Source organism: Podarcis raffonei, chromosome 14, assembly GCF_027172205.1.
Source record: "Podarcis raffonei isolate rPodRaf1 chromosome 14, rPodRaf1.pri, whole genome shotgun sequence".
Classification (NCBI taxonomy): Eukaryota; Metazoa; Chordata; class Lepidosauria; order Squamata; family Lacertidae; genus Podarcis; species Podarcis raffonei.
The window spans coordinates 14,393,596-14,407,786 of NC_070615.1; the positions used below are offsets into that span (position 1 = coordinate 14,393,596).

At 44.4% G+C, this 14,191-nt stretch overlaps 1 protein-coding gene across 1 annotated transcript; it reads right to left on the bottom strand.

Annotated features, from left to right (window-relative positions):
* Positions 1-11,849, bottom strand: LOC128401739 (nicotinamide riboside kinase 2-like). Its single transcript, XM_053365144.1, has 8 exons — positions 11,580-11,849; positions 7,886-7,976; positions 4,677-4,722; positions 4,338-4,518; positions 2,417-2,488; positions 2,090-2,196; positions 508-590; positions 1-204 (listed from the first exon to the last, which is right to left on the bottom strand). The coding sequence occupies exons 1-8, from the start codon at positions 11,603-11,605 to the stop codon at positions 199-201; spliced, it is 612 nt and encodes a 203-aa protein (XP_053221119.1). The 5' UTR covers positions 11,606-11,849; the 3' UTR covers positions 1-198.
* Between the last annotated feature and the right edge of the window lie 2,342 nt (positions 11,850-14,191).

The window sequence follows — 14,191 nt, forward strand, 5'->3', positions numbered from 1 at the left end:
TTTGAAGGTGGTAAATGCTTTTTAATCAAGGCCACATTTTAGAGACTTATGTCAGCAAGAAAAATGTATTTATTAACAGCAAAGGGGAAAAAATCTTCATAGAAGTTGGAACTTTACTGCCAAGCCAGGCATATGTAGGAGAGAAAAAAATAAGTTACTGAACAAGTGTCTTCTACTTCACAAGAATCCTCCACTTGTCTATCTCTGTAAAAAATAAAAAAATTACATAAACACATTTTCCAAAAGAGGTAATTATATGCTTGTAACAGCTATATGACATGGGAAGTAGCCTTTATATAATTGCAATCATCTGAAAAAAATCAATATTTGAGAGATTTCTCACCATCAAGTACCTGTTAGCAACCCTAGCGGGTAGCCCAAATTAAAATACAGAGCACTGATGCACGTGCACACAGATGTACTTTTTTGGAACCGTAATGAGAGCTAATCATCTTACATGGAACAATCTGCAACTCATTTTGCCCCCCTATTAAGAACAATGCCTACCAGCAGTTCTTCTAAGCTGTTCTGAATGTGTTCATAGACTTCATTAAAGAGCTCCTCTCTTGATTTTCTTCCATCCAACTGAACTGAAATATAAAACACCACCATTTGAAGAAGGAAGCAAGCAAGCAAGCAAGCTGAAACAAGCCAGTTATTTTAAGTATTGCTATTTCTGTGTATGCCAGGCGCACAGATCTGCATATGTAATGCATTTTTAAATCTGGCCAACAAGAGTTAGGGGGAGGAGGAAAGAAGATGTTTAAGATTCACAAAGATCTTCTTGAAGAAATGCAGTTTCATTTTCATGAATATATACTGGATTACTCAATGTTTTCAGACCATTTCAGATTCAGATGTAACAAAATACTGGTTTGCTGTTACAATGTTTCTGATCCTAGCCACAAACCATGGCAATTCAGCAAACAGGAAAGAAAGGAGAGTTCAAAGTACAGTTTGTTAACAAGCTGGGACAGTGGTTTTCAACCAGTGTGCCGTGGCACTCTGTGGTGCCTTGAATGATGGTTGGGTTGCCATGGGCAACCCTGGCCTCTGCCTCTCCTTCCTCCCGTCCTCTGATGCCCTCAACACATCTCTGCCTCCCAAAGGCTTGCACAGCTGTTTGTTGAGCTCCCCAGGCAAACGGTGCCTCTGGGGATGGCCAAGGGTTGCTTCCCAGGCACCTGTGGGGCAGTATGAGGCACCTCTCTTTGGGGCAAGGTGGGCAGCTCAGAGATCAGGGGCGGCAGCAGCTGCCCAAAGGACTCCCCAATGAGAGGGGAGAAGAGAGGAGGCTGTGGGAACCCTCCACAAAGGAGGGGTGAGGGGCTGCCAGCTCTGCAGGCAAGGGGTGACGTAACTGGGCTCCTGAGCCCCACAGGGGTGCAACAGAAAGAATGTAGTTGGGTCAAGGGAGCCATGGACCCAAAAAGGTTGAAAACCTCTGAGCTAGGATACTGATTACAGATTACTGTAAAGTTATGTGCCTGCAGTGAGTAAAACGGTCCCCAGAAAACTAAGCAAGCCCATCCAAACCACCTACCCTTTTAGCCCTATAACTATAACTCTCTTCAGCCCCATCAAGAGAGATGGGAGTTGTAGTTTAGCAACATCTGGAGGGCCAAAGGTGTCCTAGCCCAAAGACAGATTTGTGAGCTTTGAGTACACTATATCCCACCCATTTTTAATTTGAAAACTTGTTCTGAATCTTGGGGAAGAACGTTTCGTCTCCATATGGCATGGAAGCATCCTTTGCAGCCCCAGCCATTTGAAGCTGTGTAAAGGAGACAATCTGGGCTGCTAGAAAAGGACTGCTTTGAAGTGAAGGATGGGCAGATACACAGTTGTTATCAATTCAACACTGCCCTACTCAAACAGTCATATACTGAAAGTCAATTCATTATGAAGCTATTTAATGAGTAAAAGTTGCAGCTTGAGCAAATCGATCATTTCAATAACACTAATATTTCACACCGGTAAAATCACTGTGGGAACACTGCCTTATAAAATCTTAAAATAAACTTATAACACCTACCTCACAGAATACAATCATCTTTAAAACTGACCCCATGTCCCAATTTAAACTTACCCACGTCAACATTAAGGTCTTCCATTAGCATCTTATGCTTGACATACATGGGCCAGACGTGACCGTCAAACAAACCCGGTGGATCAGGTACAGTGTAATTCCTTGAACTAAATATTTGGGGAGGAGGGACAAAAAAACACGGTTAAGTTTCAGCTTGAATGTGTTTACTATCGAGCAAATTAAGAAAGTCCTTTGCTAATGCAAAGCCCATTTACTTATTCGGTCACCTCAACATGACTTTTCAGATTATCAAATAACTTGTGCTTTTTGTAGGGTGTGTGTGTGTGTGTGTGTGTGTGTGTGTGTGTGTGTGTGTGTTTGGCTTACCTTCTCCTCCTCTTGCATTCTTCATAGGGAATAGAAAGAAAATACCGGTAGTCAAATACATCAATCAAGGGCCTAAAAAGAAAAGAAAAGGTGACCTGGGTGTTTTTTTTAATACATCAAAACAAAGGAAAACCCCTCATGAATAATACCAAATGGTATAGCGTCCTTTATCCCACAATGGGCATCAACACTTACTCAACTTAACCTGGGGGGTTATGTTCAGAGGATAGCACCTATACCCAACAGTGCATATAGTCAAAACTCGCTAGGATCAACGGCAGGTAGGATTGCCAGGGGTTTCCCCATATACCTGCCTCCTCTTCTAATTATTTTTTAAACTGCCAAGTGCATAAAGCTGAATGCTCACAAGTTAAACGCTTGTAAGTTGCGAATTACCTGTACTCTGAATGTGGTCACATTAAATTTCCATCAGGGCAACAATGTGTCATTTTACTTTCAATTCCTAGCATGGACCTTTATTTTCAAGGCTGCCACAAAAAGGCTTGATGATTTGATATTACTACACACAATAACAAAGGATCTTTCCTGAAGAGTTGGTGGCAGTTCATATCCTTGCAGCATGCATGTGAATGTTATTGCCACAATGTGCATCATTTTACATTTATTACCATTGAAACCCATTTGCCATTTTGTTGCCTGTTCACTCAACTTGGACAAGTCCTTGAGAGAACTGGACTTCAATTGGTGGGTCCATTCGACTTCCAAAACGTTCAGAAACCAAGGTGCAGCTTCCAGTTGGCTGCAGGAAGCTCCTGCAGCCAATCAGAAGCCACGTCAAACGTTCGGTTTCCATAGAACGTTCACAAACTGGAACACTCACTTCCGGGCTGGCAGCGTTCAGGAGCCAAAACGTTCGACTCGCAAGGTGTTCTGTATCCAAGGTACAACTGTACAATATATGATTTAAAAATTAAGAAATGGGGCCCCAAATGCATGTTTGGGTTAAAAGTGGGTCTGGGTCTGAAAAAGGTTGAAGAGACCTGCTTTAGAGTTCTCTGTAATCAGCTTGGATTTTTACCATCTCAGACATTGTGGTGTCACATTCACAATTTTAACTATTTCACAGCTCACCCGGATAGTTAAGAATAGATTAAATAGTACTAGTCCCAATACGTATCCTTGGCAGACAGCACAACGTAACTCTCTGTTCTTGCTGTTTTCTGCTCTTGAACTCAAATGACCCAATAAAAGAACGGGTAATTCTAACCCATGATCATTAAGTTCACTCAGGAGATTTTGGTGAGGGAGATGATCCAAAGCAGTTTGGAAGTCCAAGTCCCTTACTATAGGGATTGCTCATATTCAAGCTGCAACCAGGAATATAAATTTTAAAAATGCTTGCTAAGACTTGAGTTTCCTCATTGAAAATATGCCAACCTAGTCCTTCATTTCTGCTATTCTGCCCTGGTCAGCCCCACCAAAAGGTACCGTATTTTTCGCTCTATAACACGCACCCGACCATAACATGCACGTAGTTTTTAGAGGAGGAAAATTCGTAGGCATGCCACCCATAGGCATTTCCTCCATAACACGCACAGACATTTCCCCTTACTTTCTAGGAGGAAAAAAGTGAGTGTTATGGTGCAAAAAATACGGTAATCACATTTTGAAAGAACTGCCCATCAGAACAGCAATTATCTATCATGCACCAGAACAAGTAATGGTTATGTTATCACAGTCTGCTGTTATGTGCCCATACAATCAAAAATAAGCACACAACACTCATTTCATTATCAAAGACCTGCCAAGCAGCTGCTAGCAGTTATGTGATTAGATACAGACGGCTGGAACAGCTTTAGGAATATTAAGTTTTACTTACAGACAGAAGGGATCATTGAAATGTCATGACTCTATAAAGTAATCACCTAGTTAGAGCTCATTAACCGTGTGCTTCAGTTACCTGTAAGTATAAAGCAAGAATCCTTCCACGATAAGAATATGGATGGTATCATTCTCCTCTGAATCCTCTATTGCTCTAGTATCTAGTGTGTTAATGCCATGAGATCGTTCAAACTTAATTGGGTTTTTCTTCCAAGCGTTGATGGTACTCATCATGGCATCCATGTCCAAAGCACTAATAACTAAGACAAAAAAAGCAGTAAGATTCATTAGATCCAAGAAAAACACATGTTATCAAAGTTATGAATTCCAAGGGACTCTACCAACTCATGCCCTATTGTGTAGTTCTAGGACTAGAATTTTTATTTTTAGTAATTGCATGGATATAAACAGAACTTACCATCATACTGTTTAAATCCATCTTCAACCTTTATCTCATCCTGGGGCTGAAACAGAATAAGAACTGTCTACAGAACTGCTGACAAATTCAACATCCATTTTAAGAAGAGCATGATGGGTAAAGAGCCCGTTGAAACTGATTTCTGGTAACTCAGTGTCCTTAAAAATGTATTACAGCTGCATTTTCAATAAATTTAAGTAGTGCAGATGGACAAGGCAGAAACAAGACACTTCACCCTTTATCTAATCACTACCACAAGCACACCTAACCTACTTTCAAAAACAGAAATGTCATCCAGAGGCCACACCAGAGGTCTTATCCACTGACTGCAGAACAACTTACAGGCATCAACCCTCCTCCCAAAGTAAATTGATATAGCAAAACAAAAACAAGGCCAAGAGGACAAAGAAGACTTAAAACTTCAGGTAGGAACAGTATGAAACCCCATTAGGTTAGCAAGTTGGAGAAAACAAATGTTGCTGGATATGGAGCAGTTTCACTAAGAGTGGAATGATTCTATACTCCTAGGATCAAAGTTACCAACTGAATGGTCAATGCCGGAGGCAGGGAAAAGAGAAAGAAGGGGAGGAATTTGCACACAGTGTGGGGGAAAAGGACTAGGTGGGCTAAATATGTCCAATATTACATCTGTTTAAAGTAGAGGTAATTAGATACAACTATAGGAGACCTGCATATTTGAAACCAAATTTCTCTTAATATTTAGAGTATCTAATTTTTACAGCAAAAAGAGGTGGTGTGCCAGCCCTCCATCTCTCCCTCCAGGTGTGTGCTTCTCAGCTAAGTTCCAATACTAGCTAAGCTGTAGGATTAAGAAAGGCTATGGGGAAGTAAACAATGGACACAGGGCCCTCACTCACCATCCCATTCAGCTGTTAGAAGTGAATACCTTGTCCCCCATTTTAAATGTATGGATGTGCTGCTGATGCTATCTAGAGTCTTATTGTAAAATTAAGAATTCAGCACCAAGGTGAACATTCTGTGCTAAAAGCAGCCAACATTTGCAATTAGGTACGGTAACACCAGCAAACCAACATGTTTCTGCATATTTTATCATGTTAGGTTGTGAGAAAAACAAGCTATGCTCATCACCAAAGCCCCACTCACTAACCTCTGCAAATAGCAGGTTATTTTCTAACACACCTGCAAAACTGCAAAGCTGTTATAACAGCTAGAAATCTGCCTCACCAAGGTGTGGCCAGTACAAAAATCCATTTTAGCAGGACCATTTGTATTCTAGCATTTGCAAGATGACCTCCCTTCCCTGCCCTTCAAAACATTACTATGGCTGTGGGACAAAAGGGGGAAATACCACTTTTATAAGAGATGAGCAACTTCAATAGGCATTACTTACACAAACGAGTCATAAGGTTAATAACTGGTGCCTAAGATTGCTTTTTACATCATTCTTTTTTCTTTGTGAGTCACCTATTTTAGATTGAAGCTGGCGGGGCAGGGACCGTCTTACTACTTGATTTCGTTAAGCCACTTTGGGAGCCTTCTTGACTAAGAAGTACAGTGGTACCTCGCAAGACGAATGCCTCACAAGACGGAAAACTCGCAAGAAGAAAGAGTTTTCCGTTTTTTGAGGTGCTTCGCCAGACGAATTTCCCTATGGGCTTGCTTCGCAAGAAGAAAGCCCATAGGGAAATCTCCAGGGACCTCTTTTAAAATGCTGGCGGTCGGGAGCAAAGACTTTCGCCCACCGCCGGCCTTCAGAAGAGGTCCAGGACTCTTCTGAAGGCCGGCGGGGGGCAAAAGTCTTTGCTCCCCCCCCGCCTGCCTTCCCGGGACAGCGGAGACTTCTCCGCTGTCCCGGGCGATCTTAAAATGCTGGCGGGCGGCAGCGAACCCTTTGCTGCCGACCCCCAGCATTTTAAAAGCCCCCGGGACAGCGGAGGCTTCGCTGCCGCCCGCCAGCATTTTAAAATCGCCCCGGGACAGCGGAGAAGTCTCCGCTGTCCCGGGGGCTTTTAAAATGCTGGCAGTCGGCAGCAAAGCCCTCCTGTCCCCGGAGCTTGCGGGGCGGGAGGTGGGGAGGGCTTTTCTTCCCACCGCCAGCCTTCAGAACAGCCTTCTGAAGGCTGGCGGTGGGAAGAAAAGCCCTTGTCCCCCCCCCCCCAGCCTTCAGAAGAGGTCGGGGGACAGACTGTCCCCGGACCTGGTCTGAAGGCGGTTTCCATAGGAACGCATTGATTGATTTTCAATGCATTCCTATGGGAAACCATGCTTCGCAAGACAAAAAACTTGCAAGAAGAAAAAACTCGCAGAACGAATTAATTTCGTCTTGCGAGGTACCACTGTAGAGTTAAAAGTACTTTAAATAAATAACGCTGGTTTTAACAGCTTACTGGACAACATATGATCAACTAGTATTAACTTCTGCATACAGTGGCCATTATTCACCACACACAGAGGTAGTCAGATGGCTGCCCTAGGTCACAACAGCAGTTCTGCCCATGTTATGTGGAAGTTCAGTTGTGTTTGTGCACAGGTAACGGCACAACAGAAATTTCTCAATTATTTCTCATGTAGATACAGTGGTACCTCGGGTTACAGGTGCTTCAGGTTACGTGATTTCGGGTTGCGCACCGCGTCAAACCCAAAGTACAGGAACGGGTTACTTCTGGGTTTCGGCGTTCGCGCAGAACCACTAAATTGCGCATAAGCGCTGAATCGCAACCCGCACATGCGCAGATGCGGCGCTGTGGGTTGCGAACGTGCCTCCCACATGGATCATGTTCGTAACCCGAGGTTCCACTGTATACACAATTATGGCTATTACATACTAAGACATCCTTTGTGGTTTACTTGCTGCAGCAGAAACTCTGCAGCATTCTATTACTGTTGTGGGACTGTATGGGAGATTCCAGCCATCGCTCCTTCCACAGACATCTCAGACAGAAATAGGATGTATTTTGGACTCGGCATTCAGAACACTGGGTGCTGATGGCCCTAGCACTGCCACACAGTACAACCTGCATCTTAAGAATTCAACCCATTTCCCAAAGCCACCTTATATAGAAAGGGTCAAGTGAAGTACCCCCTACAGACAGCAAGTCTGTAATAAGTAGTCTACTTACAACAGATGCAGGTTGCAGGATTTCTTGTATTCAAAACAGGATTTGGTAGGAGGTGATGCAAGGAAAGTGGGGGTCGTAAAAGGGTATACAAACTGAATTCTGCCTCACCTTAAAGAAGTCGTCTTGGTGCACAACACTGCAATTAGGGAGTGCCTGCATAAGTTTGTTGGTCAGGGTGGTCTTCCCACCATTGGTGATCCTGAAATAAGAATGTGGGAGGAAGAATGGAAGATGAAAGGTGTGAATTAAATTAGAAAACATGCAGACTCCAAACACATCTGTGGGAAGCAAGAAACATCTCTGTGTGGGAAAACGTTACTAGGAGATGAGTGAACCAAAGAGATAAAGAAGGGGAAATATGAAACTAGCTGCTAGAAAAGACAGCTGTACTTCCTGATTCTGCTTATAGTGGCTGCAAACTATGTCCTGACTACCGCCCATAAGCTTCCCCCCCCCCCTCTCTCTCTCTCTCTCTCTCACACACACACACACACACACACACACACACACACACACAGTGTCTACCATTTTAAAACATCCCCAGTAAGAACAAAAAGTTAAGACTCAAAGGCGTAGCCATGTCAGCTTACTGCAGCTAAAGAGCAAGGCACCATTTATTGTAGCTTTGGAGACACACAATGTGCTTAGTCAGATGCATTAAGTCCTTGTTTTATCACTGCTTTTATTCATAGACAAGCCAAAGTAAAGTACTAAAGGTTTTAGGGCAGCCCAACCAGCCGTAAAGTGCATAGGATAACTATCACACCCTTTCAGCCTAGCTCAGAGTTGTCAATGCAAAGTAGAACCACGTTTGTGCATGGGGAGAGCCACATGCACCATTCGGCACTCAAGAGTTCTGATGGCGCAAATCACAGTCCATCTAGGCCAGCATCCAGTCTCTCAGTAGCCAACCTATGGGTATCTCACAAGCAGGACACAAGGACAATAGTCCTCTCCCACTGTTGTTCTCCCAAAACTGGTATTCAGTGCTATGCTGCTTCTGTTCCTGGGGGTAGCAGGCATAGCAGCCACTGTTAACTTAATCTTCTGTGAAGCTGTCTTAAGCCCTTTCCTTGAAGAAAGAAAGGGCAAGATAAAAATATAATTTTAAAAAAGCTGTGCTGTCGTCGTCGTCATCAGCAGCATGGGTTCTTAAGCAGCCTCCCCAACCAGACACAGAATCTAGCTTCTGACCACCCAACTAGTTTTAACGCACACGTTTATTAAACAATCAATACCATACAATGCAAGATCTCCATAAAAATCAAATAACAGAAATCACTGGGTTAAAGCTGACTGAAAGCCCAGAGGTAGCATTATCATCAATTTACGATGGGGTGGAAGGTTTGCAGGCTAGGAAGGACTTGCTCACAAATTTATTGACAGCAGCATGAATTATTATAGCGAGGAAGTGGAAGGGGCAACCAGAATATAAAAAGGAAGAATGATACAAAGAAGTGTGGGATATACAGTGGTGCCCCGCAAGACGAATGCCTCGCAAGATGGAAAACCCACTAGACGAAAGGGTTTTCCGTTTTGGAGGTGCTTCGCAAAACGAATTTCCTATGGGCTTGCTTCGCAAGACAAAAATGTCTTGCAAGTTCCTGCAGGGTTTTTTTCCTTTTCCCCCCCTTTTCCCCAAGCCGCTTAACAGCTGATCCGCTAAGCCGCTAAACAGCTGATCCGCTAAGCAGCTTATCAGCTGATCCGCTAAGCAGCTTATCAGCTGATCCGCTAAGCCCGCTAATAGCGCTAATCCGTTAATGGGCTTGCTTCGCAAGACGAAAAAACTGCAAGACAAAGAGACTCGAGGAACAGATTCTTTTCATCTTGCGAGGCACCACTGTAGCTATTAATGATAAATTAACATGTGCCATTAAGGTAAGATGGGGAATATGCAGGAGAAATTATTCTGAGAAGATATGGAGGGTGTTTGTAGAATTTGTACTGTTAAAACGGAAAGGGGTCAAGCCATCGCAAGAGGTGTTGTAATTATTCTGAGGAGATATGGAGGGTGTTTGTAGAACTTGTACTGTTAAAACGGAAAGGGGTCAAGCCACGCAAGAGGTTTTGAAATTTGCGGAGGCTGCATAGTTAAAATGGAATGGTCTCAGTGGTGGGGTGTACATTTTTATTCTTATTTATTTATGATTATTAATTTGTCAGAATAAAAAAGTATAAAATTAATTTTTTTAAAAAAGAGAAAATGAAACAGTTCCATGAGGCCAGCAACCAGCCCCGCCTCACACTTTTAACATCCTACACCATAACCTCAACAGCTGCTGTGGCACAGAATGGAAACTAAGCATGTGGAAGCAAGCCTCCTGCTGCAATGGCTGCCAGATCTTGCACATGGGCAGCAGGGCTGAAGGCCATCCCCAGAGGAGGGTGAAAACCATCCTGGCCCCGTTCATCCAACACAAGCAGCAGCAACCCTACCAGAAACAATGCTCAGCTCCACTTGCCCTGCAACGGTGGAGGCCTGGAGGGGGAAGGTGCCCTCTAAGCCAACCTCTACTCAAATAAAAATAATATAATAAAGAAACAACAGGGAGGGAGGCCTAGCCTGGATCCTCCAAATAAGCGCCTGTGCAATTCGCCACTTTGTTCTGGGTCTTTCCCTCCCATCTCACCACCTTCCCCTTTTGCCCTTGGCGCGCCTTTTCTGCCAACCTGATGGCATCGCAAGCCCCTCCCCAAAAATCTGTTTCAAAGACCGCCTTAGTTTTCAAATTAAGTGTTTCACAATTATAACATTTTATATTATTTTATGCAACCCATTGCTGCTGCTTGCTTTTAAATCAGCCAGTTAAACAAAATTCATTTGTTGGGGTCAATCATAATACAAACGAGAGCAAGCCATAAGTAAGTTAAAAAATAAAAATTCAGCCCCCTCTTCTTTCTCTCCCCAATCCCCTAGAAACAAAGGTTCAAAACTGAACCGCTCTGGGAGAAACAAGCCATCTAAATAGCGGAGATAATTAATAATAATAGCAGCAGCATGACGAATATATGTCGATCCAAAGCCATGCGCCCCTGTCCCCTCTTGATAAATACAGTAATAATTATAACAAAGTAATAATTATAATAAAAGAAAAATAAAAGAAAAAAAGAAAAATAGCAGCAGCAGCATGGCGAATATATGTCGGTCCAAAGCCATGAGCCCCCGTCCCCGCTTGATAGTAATAATTATAATAAAGTAATAATTATAATAAAAATAAGAGCAAGTGAATAAAAAATAAAATGAGCAGCAGCTGTAGCAGCAGCATGGCGAATATATGTCGGACCAAAGCCATGAGTCCTGTCTCCGCTTGATAATAACAGGAATAATTATAATAAAGTAATAATTGTAATAAAATAAAAAATAAAAGCAAGTGAAAATAAAATAAAAAGAGCAGCAGCAGCAGCATGGCGAATATATGTCGGTCCAAAGCCATGAGCCCCCGTCCCCGCTTGATAGTAATAATTATAATAAAGTAATAATTATAATAAAAATAAGAGCAAGTGAATATAAAATAAAATGAGCAGCAGCTGTAGCAGCAGCATGGCGAATATATGTCGGACCAAAGCCATGAGTCCTGTCTCCGCTTGATAATAACAGGAATAATTATAATAAAGTAATAATTGTAATAAAATAAAAAATAAAAGCAAGTGAAAATAAAATAAAAAGAGCTGCAGCAGCAGCATGGCGAATATATGTCGGTCCAGAGCCATGCGCCCCCGCGCCCCCCCCCGCCCGCTCGGCTCCCGCGCGCGCCTTCCTCGCTCGCGCCCGCGTCCCGCGCGCCAAAACCCTCCTCACCCGCCAATGCCGACGATGACTTTCATGCTGGTGATGCTGCTGCTGCGCGCGAGGCCCGGAGGCGTCGGCGGCGTCGGCTTCCCTCGCAGTCGGTCCCTTCCGAAGCTAGAGGAGGAGGAGGACGAGGAGGAGGACAGAGAAGGGGAAAGAGAGGAACCACGAGCGTCAGCTCCCGAGGGGCGCCATTATCTCCGGGAAACGGCGGCAAGAGCGAGAGCCGTCCGCGCCGCGGCGAAGCGCTCGCCGAAAAGAAGAGCCAGCTAACGGCTGCGCGCGCCTCTCGCCTCTCCGCCGGGGCGACGCGCGCGCTCATTGGGCGGGAAGGGGCGCCGCAGCCAACCAGCGGGCCCGGAGCGCCGGCGGAATGTCCGCGCTGTCCAACCCGGGGGCAGAAATGAAGGCGGGTTCGATTCCCATTGGCCAATCGCTGGCTGGCCCTCGGTCCCCGCCCCCTGGCAACGCTGGACACGCCCCCCTCGTGCAACCTTGCAATGACTCTTCGCCCAGCGCACGTTTTCCTTTTCTTTACAGCTTCCGGGGAGGGTGGAGGCAGCAGATTTGGGTGGGGAAGGTTATTGGCGGCATCAGGCGGTGTTTGCTTTTATTTTATTTTTCACTGAGGAGGGTGGATGGAACCATGAACGGTAGCTTATGATCAGTGCTTATTTCTAAAAAAAATGTTTAGGGGTAGGTACCATAGCTGTCAATTTACAGATTTGAAAATAAGGGACCAGCAGCCAAAATAAGGGATTTTAGTCAACCTGCTGAAATACGAAGTTAGAAGGGACCAGATAATTTGGGAGAGCAGCGCCGGTTTTTAGCCCTTCACTTCCAGAGGTTGCTGCTCAAGACACCAGCTGATGAAACACTGCAATTAAATAACTACAAGCAGCAACCACTTTTTGCGCAAAACAAAGTCCAAGCTACGAAGATGCTCCTGCAGTTCTGTATCTTTTCTCTCGCGCTCCATCTGCAGCTCTCAATTCCATCAGGCTTCCCTCACAGTCGGTCCCTTCCGAAGCTAGAGGAAGAGGGGGGACATAGCGCCTGAAGTAAATCCGCAGATCAGACCATCTATGCTAGTCTACCACTACAAGTCTATGGGAGAAGCGCTTGCAGTCCTTCCTCCGCTTTCCCCCTCTATGGTTAGCTCTTGGAACACCTGCCCGTGCCTCCGCCGCCTCCTCCTCCTCTCTCTGAACTGTTTTCTCTATGGTTGCCCTCGCTCTCCTCTCAAGGCTCCTCAGCAATTCATACGCCGCACCAGGCTGCCCATCTCATCCGGGTCCTTTGGTGGCGCAGCCGCAGTACGGCCTAGCGGGAGCGGCGGCGGCGGACAGAGGGGAGGCCCCAGGCGGAGACGCTCAGTTTGGCAGCCGCGAGGAGGATGGCGGCGGAAGGGCCCGAGGCTTCCGCCAGTCCCAGCAGGGAGGGGCTCCTGGGGGCCAAGGCTGGTGAGAGGAGGCCGGAGGGGGCCGTGCTGGTCAGCAAAGCAACACAGTTGGAGCCTCCCTCCTCCCTGGCCGGCAGGGAGGGAGGAAGAGGAGCTGCTTCCTTTGAAACCCGGGAAATTTAAGGGACATCATCAATAAGGGACAGCAGCAGGACACGGTGCTGGGATAAGGGAGTTTCCCGCCAAATAAGGGACGGTTGACAGCTATGTACAGAACTCTCATTTTGACTCAAGAAAATCACAGTTTTGTAGTTCAAAGCGGGAAAAACAAACACAGTAAAAGGACATTGGGGGTAGCAATAGAACTGACGATTCACCATGCTAGAGAAGAAACTAAAAAAAAATAAAAATAGTTTCTCCTCCCGTTAGATTCACAAAATGTTTAGTGGTAACCCCAGGAAAATAAGAGCACTGCTTATAATAACATTTATCTCGTAGGCTCATTCGATCATATGTGGGAGATTTTATTTTATTTATTTTAATTATTGAATTTTTATGCTGCCCTATACCCAGAGGTCTCAGGGCAGTTCACAGAAAAGATCACAATATATAAAATCAAAATAAAAACAATAACCCAAAAAAGAGCCACATTTTTAAATGTCAATCAGGTCAGCCAAAGGCCTGGTTAAAAAGGAATTGTTTTTGCCTGGTGCCTAAAGGTGTATAATGAAGGCACCAGGCGAACTTCCCTGGGGAGAGCATTCCACAGATGGAATTAAAAGGATTTGTGGAAATTTCAAAAATGATAAAAACAGACGTTCATATTAGAATCGCACAGTGTCTCAAACGTTAACAAACGAGCCCGGCAATCCTACATACACTTACTTGGTTTAAGTCTTGATGTGGTCAGTGCAGCTGACTTAGGATGAGCGTATTGCCAAGCAGCAATACGCTTACCTGGGAGTAAGTCCTATGGAACTCATTGGACTTACTTTCGAGTAGGCGTTGTATAGGATTGCACTCTTTTTTAAAAAAATTATATTTTATTAATTTTCCATACATTCAATCCACATTACAATTTCTGTTAAATTTTCCATTTTTGACTTCCTTCGGCTTCTCTGCCAATCATCCAAATTCAAACTTCTTTAATTACACATTTCCAAATTTTACTATTGCCTTTATACCTACCCCCCACTTCTATTTTGCCTTTTTACAATAT

Excerpts from the sequence above, each read along its gene's own strand:
- LOC128401739 (XM_053365144.1), bottom strand. The coding sequence starts at position 11,605 with ATGAAAGTCATCGTCGGCATTGGCGG. Across the intron at positions 4,519-4,676 it reads TGGATTTAAACAGTATGATG|TTATTAGTGCTTTGGACATG; the intron begins GTAAGTTCTGTT and ends TTTTTGTCTTAG. Across the intron at positions 2,197-2,416 it reads GAATGCAAGAGGAGGAGAAG|TTCAAGGAATTACACTGTAC; the intron begins GTAAGCCAAACA and ends CCAAATATTTAG.